At 40.0% G+C, this 16,819-nt stretch overlaps 2 protein-coding genes across 2 annotated transcripts; both read left to right on the top strand.

Moving 5' to 3' along the window:
• Positions 1-4,108: 4,108 nt before the first annotated feature.
• Positions 4,109-4,740, top strand: LOC146886874 (uncharacterized). Its single transcript, XM_085671910.1, has 2 exons — positions 4,109-4,445; positions 4,511-4,740. The coding sequence occupies exons 1-2, from the start codon at positions 4,109-4,111 to the stop codon at positions 4,738-4,740; spliced, it is 567 nt and encodes a 188-aa protein (XP_085528036.1).
• Positions 4,741-4,914: 174 nt separating this feature from the next.
• On the top strand, positions 4,915-5,709 carry LOC114172504 (uncharacterized). Its single transcript, XM_028056956.2, has 2 exons — positions 4,915-5,370; positions 5,479-5,709. Exons 1-2 carry the CDS (start codon positions 4,915-4,917, stop codon positions 5,707-5,709), a joined length of 687 nt encoding a protein of 228 aa, XP_027912757.2.
• The last annotated feature ends 11,110 nt before the right edge of the window (positions 5,710-16,819 follow it).

Here is a 16,819-nt window from a genome sequence, read left to right as displayed (position 1 = left end):
AGTGGTAGAGGATTGGTTTGAGTGTTGTACCCTCTCGCCTGAGTGAAGCAGTGGGGAGGGGGTAGATGTTTCACCTTATTTCAGCTCGTTGCGAGTATAGTGCCGGTGTGCGATGCATTGACATTTTTACTCATAATTCCTTGAGGAATAAGGAAGACAGTCTGACTGCGTTAAGTGGGACGCATCGAACCATAAAGCTTGATTATGATCACTATATTTGAAGATTTAACATGAATGTGATGCTATGTTTGGCTTAGTATGATTGTTTGGATTTCGGGTTTGTGTGTTCAAACGAAGGATGGATTGTGATCAGAATGTTTTCGTGTTACTTGAATGCGACATTGAGTATTATTGGACATGTTTTATTTGCTAAATTTCTTTTATGAATATCATTGTTTATGGTTAGCTTACCCCTATTTGTTTGTTTGTGTGTTTGTTGTATGTGCGATGATCATTTAACGTGTGTGTTATACATGAGCAGATGATATTGTAGATAATCTTGGCATGGAGTAGATGGACGAGAGGCTGGGGTAGACTCGGGAGTTTTTATAATATATTTAGTTATTTGAAATCAGATACTAAAAATTATGTAATTTTCTTTTGATCGCAAATGTTATTTGATGTTTTTGATAAAGTGACGGTTTGAACTATGTAATTTAAATTAAGTTAAAAGTTTTTATTAGTACATTTTCAATGTTAATTCTTTTTTCCACTAAATGCAAAAATTTTCTAATGTTCCGTGACATCCCAAATTTGGGGTGTTACACCTTACCCCACTTCCCATAATGGGTTGGGTTCAACAATGGCTTTGCTTACCTCTTCACCAATGTAGAGCCACAACACAACGAAAAAGACCAATCCTTTAGATTCTGATTCAGAGTGATTCTTTTCAACAATAGACCTTCCTCTCCCGCTGTTCAACAACACTATAACAAAAAAAATCCAAACTTTATCAAATATTCTCCAAAAAGCGAAACAAAAAGGCCTCATTTCCACAAACAACACGAAATACCAGGACTTTGTTGCAGTGGGTAAACCAAATATTTTTTGTGCACCACCAACAGAGAAATCACCAACCCCGTCGAAAAGAAACTTGGGGGAGGGAGGAAAAACAAACTTGGAGGATGGAGGAAGAAAAAACTTGGAGGGTGGAGGAAGAACAAACCTGAGGGATGGAGAAAGAAGAAATTGCTCTCCACTTCTCTCACGAGCTCCACTATTCTCTCTCCTTACTCTTTACCCACTTCTATCACGAATCAACCTCCCTTTCTCGCGCGCTGTCTTTGACAAACATGGTCAATGTGGAAATTGTGTAAAAAAAAATTAAAAAAACCTTGCAAGGTCAAGTTGTGAGAGAAGTTGTCACTTTTTGGTTGTTACTATATCATTTTTCAACTTAAAATCATAAAGCCACGTCATGGGAACACGTCATGGGGTAAGAAAAGGGTTAAATGATGAGGATCATTGTATCACTATTTTTTTTCTCTCACTCTCATTGCTGCCACATGATAATAGGAAAAACAAATGGGTTTAAATTTTTTGAATCTTAACCAAATGTCAAATAACACAAAATGGAAGAAATATTTATTGGTTAAGGTTAGGGTTTTTGGGAGAGGAGAGAAAATGGGAGATTTAAAAGCAGAGATAACCCGGGGGAGGGAAGGAAGAGGCTGCAAGAGAAACACAGGTTGGAAGAACCAATCAAGGTAGAGAAGCTTGACCTTGTCTTTATGTTGATTCTTTTATCTTTTGTATTTAATGAATGAGACTTTGAAGGGTGTGCATAAGTGTATGAGTATTGTTCATGTTGTTGTTTTGTTGCTGAATTGTGACCATATCCTTGAGGTTGAGTACCACCATTTTCTTAGTATGCTTCGAGCGATGCACGAATCAGTGGATTGTCCGAAGTTGGTGTAGGTGGGGCTTCCAAATGTCGTTCTGTGGCCGCATATGGGTGTCCAGGTTTTATGGGATGCTCTCCATTTGGGGTGGGTTGGGTAGTGCAACTTCTATTCTCCTTAATAACCTACACCATGTAAGGCCCGCTAAATTCCTTTTTCCTTTTCTGCCCTAAATTAAAAGGGTTGCCCTAATGTAATGGGCCTAAGGGCTGGCCTAATTGGGATTCAAACCCTAATCTACCCTAATTCCATTCTTTCATTCACTTTTCAGAAAACACGTTCCACCTTGCCTCCTTTGAGTAGTCGCAACTCTTTGCTAGTGTTAGCTGTCAACCTTCTTCCAGCTAGCTCAAGTCAGGTTTCTGCTCCACGTATGTCATTCCTCAGCTCATGATTCCCCTTTTTTGGGCTTATTTCCATTTTTACCGTTAGGGTTTGGTAGTAACTCGTTCCTTTTTTCTGTTTTACCGTTTATTCCAACTCTTTGGCCATCCTTAGGACAATCGTGCTCACTGTGTGCATGTCGGAATGTTCCGCTAACTTGTTTTCCAGGTACGGGAGGTTAGGGTTCGCCCTTTCTTTTGTGTTATGCTGATTGTGCTACTGTTTCATCATTTTAATATGCTTGGTGTGTTGATGCGAACTTGTGTATGGTAGTATTCAGCCATTTGTCACCTGTTGAGTGTTTATGCACGAGAGAATAGTGGTGAGCACTGGTTTCCTCGCCCAAGCGAGCATGTGTCGCCTAGGCGAGATCAATAGAGGCTCGCCCAAGCTGCTTCACGCGAGTGGTCGCTCAGGTGACTCACGTTGCTGTTGAGCGAGCGAGCATCTCGCCCAAGCGAGAGGGGTCTCGCCTAAGCGAGATCCCGTGTGAGGCTACTGTTCCCCTTTTCGAGCCCTCTCCTAGGCGAAGGAGGCTCGCCTAAGCTAGAGCCTCTTGCCTGAGCCAGAGCCTCGCGCCTGAGCGAGACCCTTTAGCCTGAGCGAGGAGCCGAGCGAGGTAGTGTGATGTGTGATTGTTTCCTTGAATCTTGAATTGTTAATGCTTGCTTGGATTTGACTATTTTGTTAAATGCATGAGACAAATAAATATGCATGAGTGATGTGATTCATGAATTGTGAATAATGGGTTTGACATGAACTTAGCATGTGATCTTAATGAAGAGGTTGGTATTAAAGTGGAATGGTAACGAGATGAGTTGGAATGGTATATTCATGGATGGAGTATGATGAATTGGTATGGATTGATCTGGAACCTGAAAGGGATTGGTTATAAAGGGACTGACTCTTGTGGTGAGAGTAACAGGAGGCCTAAAACTCATTAAGGGCTAACCTTCTGCGTGAGGTATTGATTCATCGTAACACTTGTAACACAGCTCGGGGGTGAGCAGAGGTATCAACCACAAGTGCAAGCATCCGCTGAATTTGACCAGATTATATATATCCAGATGAGTCGAGTCAGGGTCTAGTGTATTGCTTGATAAAGTCATAACATGTGGGGTGATTTATAAATACTGCTTGAATTGGGTGATAGTATGTGATTGCATGATAATTGATTTCTACTCTAGCTTACCCTACTATTGGTGTTGTATGTTCTGTGGTGTGGTATTTTCTTTTACAATGATCATCAACTTGTTGATGTGAGTAGAGGTGAGAACTCCCCGAAATAATCAGGGTGATGAAGGTTCCGCTGCATAGTCCGCTTGGACTAGATCTGTATCTTGATGGGGTTGTCGGTTGGATGTTGTAACTAGTTTGCTTTGGCATCGTGGTGTTCCTAGTATCTTGTAGGGGTTGTGTTTAATAGCCCAGGACTGCGCTGCTATACTATTTGTGCGTGAGTTTCTTTAAATTACGCTTATTAATTAAATGGGACGTTACATTTATGGTATCAGAGCGGTCATTCCTTAGGTCTGTGGACTTGGATGTTTGCTTAGCTTTCTCTATGTCTTTCTGAGTGTTCCAGTTAAATTTCTTGTCTTATCAAGCCTAACGAAGTGATTTTCTGTGTGCCAATGAACAATGGCACCTTCTCGTAAGACTCCACAATCCTCTAATGGTGACATACCCGATATCGTAGGGCAATAGAGGCGATGGTAGCTACTATGACACAGCAACAGATAGCGTCGCTCGAGCAACAACAGCTAGTGATGCAGCAGATGGGGGCTGCTAGGGTCGCTACTGAGGATGCTCATTGGTAACAAATGGAAGCCCTCCGGCAGCTGGAAGAGAACAGGACAGTTGCACCTGTTTTTGGTCCCGAGCCACAACCGATAGTTAGGGAGTGGAGCCTAGAAGATTTTCTGAAGCATCATCCGGTGAAATTTGACGGTAGAGTCAGCCCAGATGCAGTAGACCAGTGGCTGAAGGATATAGAGAGGATCTTCGATGCGAAGATGTGCCCGGTAGAGAACCGATTATCATTTGTTGTATACATGCTAACCGGTGAGGCGAAGCATTGGTGGATTTGCATGAAGTCCATCATGGAGGAGAGGGAGGAGTCGTCACGTGGGAGGCTTTCAGGGGGAAGTTCCTCTCAGAGTATTTTCCCAACAGCAGCGTGAGGTATGCCAAAGAGGTGGAATTCCTCTAGTTAACTCAGGAAGGGAAATCGGTGGCTAAGTATGCTGAGAAGTTCAAACACCTCAAACGCTTCTACACTCTACAGCTCGACAAGGAATGGAGATGCCGCAAGTTTGAGAATGGTGTCCGCGGTGATATTCGCTTGATGGTGGCTCCCTTATCCATCAAGGACTTTGCCGCTTTGGTAGAGAAGACCAGAGCGATGGAGAAGATGAAACATGAAGTAGTAGGCCAGCGCCCTCAACAGCCATAGGAACCACAGAGGATTGGTGGACCATCTGGGTCCAAACCCAGACATGAGGAGCGGAGGAGGCAATATGATAGACCCCACCTTCAGTCTTAGGGCTCTAGGAGTTTCCCTCCTTAGTAGGGCTGAGTACAGTGTTATATATGTGGATGCCCTCACCTGAGGAACGCTTGCCCGTGTATGGAGTGTTACTGCCGGTGCAACAACTGTGGCAAGGAAGGCCACTTTGGGAAGGACTGTCCCACCATTGCTAGGGCAGTGACACGGCCTCCAGTTCAGACACCCCACCAGCATCAGCAGAGGGACAGAGGCAACAAGCCTCAGGCGACGGGCAGGGTGTTCACCATGACAGGGACGGAGGCGGCAAGCTCAGGTAACTTGGTTATTGGTTATTGTGTGATCGCTGGTGCTAGTTGTTGTGTGTTATATGATAATGGAGCGACACACTCCTTTGTGTCAAATGCTTGTATGGAACGTTTGGGTCTGCTGGTGTGCGAGCTGCAGTGTGAGCTTGCGATGTCTACTTCGGCGTCGGGTTTTGTCAAGACGTCGTCCTTATGTGCTAGGTGTTCGGTGGAGGTAGAGGGACGCAGGTACAAGGTGAATCTAATCTGCTTACCTCTACAGGAGTTGGAGGTAATCTTAGGGATGGATTGGCTCTCTGCCAATCGAATTCTTATAGACTGTCGAGAGAAAAGATTGTTGTTTCCTAACTCAGAGGAGCCTGAGTTTGTATCTCCTTAGGGAGTGGTGAAGGAGATTCAGAGTGGCGCACAATGCTTCATAATCTTCGCTCATATGGAGGTAGAGAAGGAAGAAATGTTAGTTATACCGATGGTGCACGAGTTTGTGGATGTGTTCCCGGACGAGGTATCGGGGTGGCCTCCCAATAGTGAGGTGGAGTTCTCTATCGATCTAGTACCAGGAACCGACCTAGTATCGATGGCTCCATACCGTATGGCTCTAGCGGAGTAGGTGGAACTCAAAAAACTAATTGAGGAGCTGATGAAGAAGCAGTTCATCCGACCCAGTACTTTGCCTTGGGGAGCACCAATGTTGTTGGTGAAGAAGAAGGACGGGAGTTCACGTCTGTGTGTGGACTACAGGCAGTTGAACAAGATGATAATCAAGAATAAGTACCCTCTCTCGAGAATTGATGACTTGATGGATCAGCTGCATGGGTCATCAGTGTTCTCGAAGATAGATTTACAGTCAGGATATTATCAGATATTGGTGAAGGCCGATGATGTGCAGAAGACGGCCTTTAGATCCAGATATGGCCACTATGAGTACGTGGTTATGCCTTTTGGTGTGACCAATGCTCTGGCTGCGTTCATGGACTACATGAACTGGATTTTCAGACCGTTCTTAAATAAGTTCATCGTGGTCTTCATAAACGACATTCTCATATATTCTAATACTCAGGAGGAGCATGCTGAACATCTGAGGTTGGTGCTTAGTGTCCTAAGGGAGAAGCAATTGTATGTCAAGTTGTCCAAATGCGAGTTCTGGATGGATGAACTTCAGTTTTTGGGCCATGTAATATTTGCGCACGACATTGTAGTGGATCAGGCAAAGGTCAAGGCAGTGGTTAAGTGGGAAAGTCCCAAGTCAGCAATAGAGATCAGGAGCTTCGTGGGTTTAGCAAGCTACTATAGGAGATTCATTGAGGGATTCTCCAAGATAGTGGCGTCCCTGACGCAACTCACACGGAAGGACCAACCTTTCACCTGGACAGATAAGTGTGAGGAAAGTTTCCAAGAGCTGAAGAGAAGATTGACCAGCGCTCCGATACTAGTGATCCTGGATGTTAGGAAGCCTTTCGAGGTCTATTGTGACGCCTCCCATCTCGGACTTGGTTGTGTGTTGATGCACGAGAAGAAGGTTGTGGCATATGCCTCGAGACAACTCAAGGTGCGTGAGAGAAACTACCCCACTCATGACTTGGAGTTGGCGGCCATAGTATTTGCCTTGAAGATCTGGAGGCACTACCTTTATGGTGCACAGTTTCGGGTGTTCAGCGACCACAAAAGCCTTAAGTATTTGTTTGATCAGAAGGAGCTGAACATGAGGCAGAGGAGGTGGATGGAATTCCTGAAGGACTATGATTTTGAACTGCTATATCATTCGGGAAAGGTGAATGTAGTGGCTGATGCATTGAGTAGGAAGACTGTACATGCTGCACACCTTATGATTTAGGAGGTGGAACTACTAGAGCAGTTTAGAGATATGAAGTTGCAGGTGAAGTTGGGTCCGAGTCCATTAGGTGTAGTACCTTAACTATATCTAATGATTTCTTGGATTCAATTAGGGAGAGGCAACTATTGGATGTCAGCTTGAACCGAGTACGAGAACAACTTGGGATAGATGAGGCAAAGGATTTTGCTTTGGGTAATGATGGCATACTGCGGTTACAGAGCAGAGTGTGTATACCTGATGATGCTGAGGTAAAAAGGTTAATCCTTGAGGAAGGGCATAAGAGTCGTCTTAGCTTGCATCCTGGCATGACTAAGATGTACCAGGATCTCAAGGAATCCTTCTGGTGGCAGGGAATGAAGAAGGATGTTGCACAATTTGTATCCGCTTGTTTGACATGTCAAAAGACGAAGGTGGAGCATCAAAGACCCGGTGCGAATCTACAACCCTTGGAGATACCAGTGTGGAAATAGGACAGTATCTCCATGGGTTTTATGACCCATTTGCCACGGACTTTTAGGGGGCATGATACAATATGGGTTATAGTGGACCGATTGACTAAGAGTGCTCACTTCTTGGTGATGAACTTGAGGATGTCCATGGCAAAGTTGGCCCAACTGTACATCAAGGAAATTGTAAGACTGCATGGAGTACATTCGAGCATTGTATCAGACAGGGATCCTCGGTTTACATCACGATTTTGGCAAACCTTACAAGATGCTTTTGGAACCAAGTTGACCATGAGGACGATCCAGTCACTTGAGGACTTATTACAGACATGTATACTGGATCACTTGGGAGCTTGGGATGAAGTGTTACCGTTGATTAAGTTTACCTACAACAACAATTTTCATGTGAGCATTGGCATGACGCCATATGAGGCTCTTTATGGCAGAAAGTGTAGGACCCCTCTTTGTTGGTATCAAGATGGGGAGGCAGTGCTTGTTGGACCAGAGTTATTAGAACAAACCACCGAGAAGGTGAGAATGGTGAGGAGCAAAATACAGGCTTCTCAGAGTAGACAGAAGGCTTACGTTGACCGTAGAAGGAGACCTTTAGAGTTTGCAGCTGGGGATCATGTGTTCTTGAGAGTGACCCGAACCACTAGCGTGGGAAGGGCCCTCTGCTCAAGAAAGCTTTCGCCCAAGTTTCTTGGTCCTTATCAGATCTCTAGGAGGATTGGACCAGTGACATATGAGATAGCTTTGCCTCCTCAATTGGCAAACCTTCATCTGATGTTCCATGTGTCACAACTGAGGAGGTATGTGTTTGATCTGGCTCATGTGTTGGAATCTGAGGATATACATATCAGAGAGGATCTTACTGTGGAAGTGCCACCCATTGCCTTGGAGGAGAGTCGAGTTAAGGAACGTAGAGGAAAACCGGTCAATCTTGTCAAAGTTATCTGGGATCGGAGGACTGGTGACTCTACTTGGGAGTTAGAGGAGGATATGAGGAAATCACACCCGCATCTTTTTACCTGGTAAGTTTTCATTTTCGAGGTTGAAAATTTTCTTGTTGGGGAGAATGTAAGGCCCACTAAATTCCGTTTTCCTTTTCTGCCCTAAATTAAAAGGGTTGCCCTAATATAATGGGCCTAAGGGTTGGCCCAATGGGGATTCAGACCCTAATCTGCCCTAATTCCATTCTTTCATTCAATTTTCAGAAAACATGTTCCTCCTTGCCTCCTTTGAGCAGCCGTAGCTCTCTGTTAGGGTTAGCCATCAACCTTCTTCAAGCTAGCTCAAGTCAGGTTTCCGCTCCACCTAAGTCATTCCTCAGCTCATGATTCCCCTTTTCTGGGCCTATTTACATTTTTACCATTAGGGTTTGGTAGTAACTCGTTCCTTTTTTCTGTTTTACCGTTTATTCTAGCTCTTTGGCCATCCTTAGGACAGTCGTGCTCACTATGTGCGTGTCGGAATGTTCCGCTAGCTTGTTTTCCAGGTACTGGAGGCTAGGGTTCGCCCTTTCTTTTGTGTTGTGCTGATTGTGCTACTATTTCATCATTTTAATATGCTTGGTGTGTTGATGCGAACCTGTGTATGGTAGTATTGAGCCATTTGTGACCTGTTGAGTGTTTGTGCACGAGAGGATAGTGGTGAGCACGTGTTTTCTCGCCTAAATGAGCAAGTCTCGCCTAGGCGAGATCAATAAAGGCTCACCCAAGCTACTTCACGCGAGTGGTCGCTCAGGCGACCCACGTTGCTCTTGAGCGAGTGAGCATCTCGCCCAACCGAGAGGGGTCTCGCCTAAGCGAGATCCCGCGTGAGGCTATTGTTCCCCTTTTCGAGCCCTCACCTAGGCGAAGGGGGCTCGCCTGACCGAAAGCCTCTCGCTTGAGCGAGACCCTTCAGCCTAAGTGAGGAGCTGGGTGAGGCAGTGTGATGTGTGATTGTTTCCTTGAATCTTGAATGGTTAATCCTTGCTTTAATTTGAGTATTGTGTTAAATGCATGAGACAAATAAATATGCATGAGTGATGTGATTCATGAATTGTGAATAATGTGTTTGACATGAACTTAGCATGTGATCTTAATGAGGAGGTTGGTATTAAAGTGGCATGGTAACAAGATGAGTTGGAATGGTATATTCATGGATGGAGTATGATGAATTGGTATGAATTGATCTGGAACGTAAAAAGGATTGGTTATATAGATTGATGTCGTGTGTGTGTGTGTATATATATATATATATATATATATATATGCATGATAGGTCTTTCTTGATTGAACGAACATAATTGGTTGATGGTCAGTGCATAAATCCTTGAGATCTCTAGGTGGGATCTAAGGGTCGTGCTTTAGTGGTCGGGATGTAATTCCATGGCCCCTGTTAGTGGGTGTCCATGGTGGTGCCCCATCTATATCGTCTGGTAAGTATTCAAGGTAAGGTTGCATCCTGACACTCTAAGGAGTCAATTAGTGTCACTTAGAGCGGACGGACTCTTGTGGTGAGAGTAGCCGGAGGCCTAAAACTCTTTAAGGGCTAACCTTGTGCGTGAGGGATTGATTCATCGTAACACTTGAAACACATAGCTCGGGGGTGAGCAGAGGTATCAACCACAAGTGCAAGCATCCGCTGAATCCGACCAGACTATATGTATCTAGATGAGTCGAGTCAGGGTCTAGTGTATTGCTTGAGAAAGTCATAACATGTGGGGTGATTTATAAATACTGCTTGAATTGGATGATAGTATGTGACTGCATGATAATTGATTTCTACTCTAGCTTACCCTACTATTTGGTGTTGTATGTTCTGTGGTGTGGTCTTTTCTTTTGCAATGATCATCAACTTGTTGATGTGAGCAGAGGTGAGAACTCCCCGAAATAATCAGGGTGATAGAGGTTCTGCTGCATAGTTCGCTTGGACTAGATCTGTATCTTGATGGGTTTTCTTTCTGGGCTATGGCCCATGTATTAGTTTACTGTTTTAATTCCCTTTGGGGTTTTCAGTTGGATGTTGTAACTAGTTTGCTTTGGCATCGTGGTGTGCCTAGGATCTTGTAGGGGTTGTGTTTAATACCCCAGGACTGCGCTGCTATACTATTTGTGCGTGACATTTCTTTAAATTACGCTTATTAATTAAATGGGACGTTACACACCACATGCTTCTTTAATCTGAGGAACCCATGGCCTGCATTAGAAGTGGATAGTTTCTGGGTTCTTTCTTTTTTACGGTGCAGCCATGCGTTTCTTTTTGGGGTTAGTCTCCCTTTAACACATAGAAGGTCTTCTCTTCTTTTCCTGGTGCTATAGTTGGGTTTTTTGAAGTTTTCAGCGCAAGCAAATAGGCGCAACCCTTGTATCATTTCTCTAAACTTGGAGCCTGGTTCGTGGTAGTTTCACAATGAGTGCGAGGAAATCGTGGTTGTTCCATGTTGGTGCAGGTGGTTGCGGGACTTTTTATGTTGTGGGTTTTGGGTTGGATATGTGGTATGGGTGCTACCATTTGGGTTCCAATTCGTGTGAGTTATAGCGTGTGTAGTGGATGGATAGTGTAGTACTTTTCACGATTGGTTCTAGGATTGTTTTCTTTTGGAAGTGGTTAGTTCGGAGTTTTCTTACGTTCATGGATCAGGTGAGGGGCTTTGAGTAAAGACAAGTGGGTGCTATCAAAGGATAGAAGGGTTCTTCATTTTATGGTTTTGACTTTTCTTTACGTTCCTAAAACTCATTTGTTTGAGGGTGTAGTGCATGCGTTTCTGTGGTGGTTTATTATTGGAGGTTGCGTTTCTTTTTCTTGATGCATGGGGTGGTCCATGAATAGTTTTCCTCGACTTAATATATTACGTGTGTTGGTACAACTTCCTTGGTTCTCATTAGTTTTTTATATAGAATTGATTAATTGACAAACAAAGTTTGATAAAGCTGAGGTGGCTTTATGTATCACATGTTTTCATTTTTTTAATTTTGATAAAATTTACCACGCTGGCTTCGAAGGAAAGAAACTCTAGTTTTGAAGAATTTTTCTTTCATACTTTTCTCCTTTCTCACACTCTCCTTTCTGTATCTTTGTCATGCGTTCCCCTTCCTTTTTTCGTGCACCACTACATGTTAGTTCCATTACTCTTGCTTTGTTTTCAAATTTTTGGGTTTACTATTTTTCATTTTGCACCCTCCAAATTCACAACACACGTCTCTATTGTTTACTACAAGCGCTAGGCAACCCTACTCTTTGCACCCTATAGAAAATGTGCAGCAGAATGGTTAGTGTTTGGACAAAAACCAAGAGAGGCTGAATTGGCCACAAGTATTTATACTGGTTCAGCTCAAAAGATCCTACGTCCAGTTGTTAATCACTTTATACAGAGAGATTAACTCAATCACTAATAATAACATATTACAATCAGATAATCAAGATAATAGGGAAAAGAAAACACCTATCTTGAAGACACAAGAGATGAAAGTAACTTTCTTTGAATCACACAGAGACCTTGACCTAGCTTTCCTAGCAACAACAACAACACTCAATCTCTTTGAAACCCTTTTAGGAAAAGTTATCGCTCTACTCACACTAGGCTTTTGAAAGCACTATTAAGAACACCTAGAGAACTTCTTTGCAAACACAACACTAAGACTTTGGCTCTCAAAAAGGTAATTTCGAAGTAGAATTGCAGTTCTTTAAATAGTGATTTCGAAAAATTAGGTTAAAAACTGAACAAACATGTTCTAACTACAAAGGATAATCGATTATCACTTATGATATTTGATTATTCCAGTAGGTTTTATGAAAACAAAATTTGAACATAATCGATTATCACTACGGATTTTCCAAAAATGAGGGAACCCAAAGAGATGAAGTTTATGTTGCTGATTCTAAGTTAATTAAAAATACTTTACAAAAGCAATTAACTTATTTTACAATCTCCCCCTTGATATGATGATTCCTATAGTTGAGAGTCTTACAAAGAGAATGGTTAAAATAAGTTAATGTTTTCTTTAAACTTTTCTCCCCTTTTTTTATCATTAGAGAAAAGGCTAAAACTCCCATTATATCAGATAATCATCATACCACAAGAAGAAAAAGATGTGCTTAATCATTCATAATTATATTTAAAAGGGAAAGTACAAATAGTGGTAAATCATAAAATAAGAAATAGAAATCCTCCCCCTAAAATTTTGCACTCATGTCATCATCTTCTTTTGCATGAGTGAATTCCTCATCAAACCTATTTTCTAGATTTGAAATTCTAGTATCTATCCCCCTAATTAGTCCAAAAACTTCTTCGTGACGCGAGTTAGAAAGAAGAAATAATTCTTCTAGCCTTTTATTCATGCTCAATATGTTGTCTTCTAAGAAAAAATGATCCAGCACCACTAGAAGATCCAACATTTTGTGAAGTAGAGGCTATAAGATCAGAAGGAGGAGTTCTTCATTTTCAGCTTCATAATTTGGCTTATCACCTCTATGGACATATACATCACCAAGAGGAATAAGTTTTAACTACTTGAGAGAGTTGTCAGCAATTTCATGTGCACGAATTGTACTTTTACAAAGCTCCCCAATTGTGTCGACTCCTTTGTATTCATAAATCCTTAAGATTAGGAGAGAATATGGTAGAGGATATTGTGGATACCTTTTGGCTTTTAGCATAGTATCAAGGATTAAGCTTGACCATTTGATGGGCACACGATTTAAAATCCCATACATTATAAGAAGATCAATGATGAGTCATTATTTTCCCTTATCCCATTCCCCTTTTTGTACCCATCTTGATGCTTGTTTAGTGCTTAATTGTCTCTTGCTAGAGCATTTTCCTCAATTGGGCTTCAATGGGCCATTATTTCGAATTTTGAGTAATTTGACATTAATTGGTCTATTTTTTGTTACCAATTATTTTTAGGTATTTTGTGGAGCAAATTTTTGAGCTTGGACAATAATCTTAAGATGAAGAGAGAGTTTCCATATCATTGCCATGTGAGCACCATGCCAATCAGCTTGTCCACGTCACTTGTCCACCATTTTGAACCTATAGTGGCATTGTTGTAATTCTGAGTGGTAGATTGGCGATTTGTAATTATAAGTTCCTATGGTAATGTGACCACATTTTTGGAGGGTTTCCTTAAAGTGACAATCCCTCTCTTTTTCTCCCTCATTCTCAATTTTTACTTTTTTGAGAGAACACCCATTTGGGGGTTTTCGTTTTCACGCATTTTCCACACGTTTTGGAGTGTTTTTGAGCATTTTGCACACTATTTCAGTCTGTTTTCTTCATATTGGTGATGTATTTTTCTTTACCTTTGCTTTGTAATTCAAGACTACTTGAAGGACATACAATTAAGCTTTGAGGTTCTATTTTGTATTTGTGTTTTGCCTCTTAATTACAGATTGGGTAATGTGTTCTTGGTTGATTTCGTTCATGCTTAATGAATTAGGTTGGCTGCCATAGATGAATAGACGTTTGTATTTCTTAATTGCGTATTGAAACACGCTTTCAATCCTCGCTTAGTAGGTTTGAACGAGTGGATTGGGTATGACTAGAACCCTAATTACGTGACCCATTATGAGTGAAATTGCATTCAAATTCAAGGAAGTCAATACTGTTTTTAATCTGCTTTATTAACATTTACAAAACTATTTAATTTATTATCATAATTCTGGAATCTGCCACCCCCCCTTTGTGTTGAATTGCATCTGAAAATATCTTTCAATGAAAGGTTTGGTCACCGAGAGACGACCTTGGTTGAACTATTGAGTACTACATTTACATGTTTTATTTGGTTGGGTACGACCTTGATCAATCAGCCTCTAAGCATATGGCATGATTTGTTCCTCTAGGACACATAATCCAGACAATTAAATAGGGGATGAGTCTTTCATCCATTTTGAGACCCATTGCTGATAATTGTCTTCCAACATCCTGTGCAAGGTTGCATAAGAAGGATTAGTAAGTCAAAATTTGATTAAAGCCATTAATACCATTTAGGATAGACTCAACATCATCATTTATGGGAAATTTTGCCACATTTTCCCAAATATAATTATCAATGATGATGCTAACACCTTTGACCTTTGTGTAAACAACTTCATCTCTGATTTTGAGATTGTAGTAGAATACTCTCATAAGATCAAGATAGTATGATCCCTGTATTTCTACAAAATGCTTGATGCCTTGGAAATTGAAAAGAGAGGGAAATTCAAAACCTGCAGTTGTGAACCTGCGAGTACTAATGTAGTTGGGAGAGATGATGGCCTTAGGTTTCCAGATTTGGATAAATTCATCTCTCCTTTCTTCATCGAAAATCCAACCTTCAATGGAAGAAGTTCGTGGAGAAGGCTGAGTTGAACGTGGAGTAGTACGTCGACGAGTGGGAATTTTTCTGCGGGATGATTTTGCCATTGTGAATAACACAGAAATTTGAGAGTGAGAGAGAGAGCTGTGCGAAACTTTAGGGTTCAAAAGGGGGCAAATTGAGAGATGTCGATTTTTCTGGGTGAATAGTTGAAATTGGCGGCGAGAATTTATAGGAAGATGTTTGCCAACGAATATATTGAAGAAATCGAGGCAAATCTAGCCGTTACAACGACTAGTTTTTGAAATTTTTTTGCCCAACGTTGCGCGATAATTGATTATCCTTGGCGATAATCGATTATTATTTCAAGGTTTGAATCCTAAAAAGAATTGGATGAGCAGATAATTGATTATTGTAAGTTATAATCAGTCATTACAGAACAGATTTTAGTAATTTGGATAGGGGTCTTGATAATTGATTATTCTCTCTAATAATCGATTATCCTTAAGAATTTGAACTTTATTCAGAGAATGGATAATCGATTATCCTTAATGATAATCGATTATTGAGCGATGCTTTACCAAAATTTGGAAAACTTTAAGTTGTTGCACTTTCAAGATATTTCTAGTATTTCCAAATCTCTCCTAAGTTCATAAAATCCATCTTCAGCTAAAGGTTTTGTAAAAATTTCAACTAATTGATGCTTGGTGTTTACATATTCTATAACACAATTTCCTTTACTTATGTGATCCCTTAAAAAATGATGTCTAATTTCTATGTGCTTTGTTCTATAGTCCATTATGGGATTTTTGGTTAAGTTTATGGCACTTGTATTATCACACTTTAGAGGTATGTGATTTTGATAAATATTATAATCCTCTAATTGTTGTTTCATCCATAGGATCTGAGCACAACAATTGCCAACAACAATGTATTCAGCCTTAGTAGTTGAGAAAGCCACATATGTTGAGTCTAGAAGCTTTGGAGTTAGATATTCGATCGTCAGACCCTTCTGTAACTCATGAGGAAGACTGTTTTCTTTCTTCGTTTCTGAACAAAAAAACCTACAGTCATCAAACTTCCTTTTAAGCAAACTAAAGGAAATGTCTCCACCAAATCCAAACGTCCTGACCATTTAGATTAAAATGCTCCAGAATATCAGTCTATACACATAGATAAGACATACAATAATTCCTTTTGCCACCATCTCTTCATATTCCCATTAATATTTTATTTGGAATTTAATGATATTAATTTAAACCAAAAAATTACATTTGTGATACAATTTAAATTATCTAGTAATAAGTTCAATCAACAATTAAAATCTTAATGACATTATATATCAAATTTAATAATAATGACATTAAATTAAAATTTAGCAGTAACTAATAAACTTGTAAACCAATAACATTACAAATATAACCAAAATTAAATATAATATATCAAACTAATTAATTTTACGTTATTATATCAAAATTATATTTACTTAATAAATGTAATAATTACATATACTCAAATTACCAAATCAATCCTTTAAAATCATTTAAATCGAAATAATTGATTTATATACATAACATTAAATAACAATATATATTACAAAAAAATAAAAATACATATTACAGATATAATTAAATCCTACCTTATCACCAATTCATCATGAAATATACTAAAAAAACATAACATAAAATAATAATTAATTCAACCTAATTATATCAATAATATATCTCTTAAATCAATCTAATCGGTACATATAATTAAATTAACTATTGAAGTCTTGAAAATATTTTTTTTCTAATAATTTATTTATACATAAAAATATAAAAATCTTTTTTTTTCAAAATAACCAAATTTTAAAAACAAAAAAACACGAGCCGTGCATATGCACGGGTCTCCTACTAGTTAGATCTTAAAACTAAACAAAAAAAAGAAAAAACTAAAAAAAAAGTGAAAATTCAATTTGTGAACTACGTTACCTCGAAATATGTTGTGCAATGTGTTACTTGAGTAATGTTATTAATTTATAGAGGTATTAGATTAATATTAAATATTTAATTTTAAAAACTTAAATAAATGAGTTGAAATTTCCGATTCTTTTTTAGGATTATTTTTTTTCCGATTTCATATTAATTGATTACAATATTCTTTTTTAGGAAA

The sequence above is a fragment of the Vigna unguiculata genome, chromosome 4, assembly GCF_037176805.1.
Source record: "Vigna unguiculata cultivar grain cowpea cultivar isolate G323 ecotype 2 chromosome 4, ASM3717680v1, whole genome shotgun sequence".
Lineage (NCBI taxonomy): Eukaryota > Viridiplantae > Streptophyta > Magnoliopsida > Fabales > Fabaceae > Vigna > Vigna unguiculata.
Note: the sequence above shows the minus strand (reverse complement) of the source record. Positions and strands in the feature narration are given on the sequence as shown.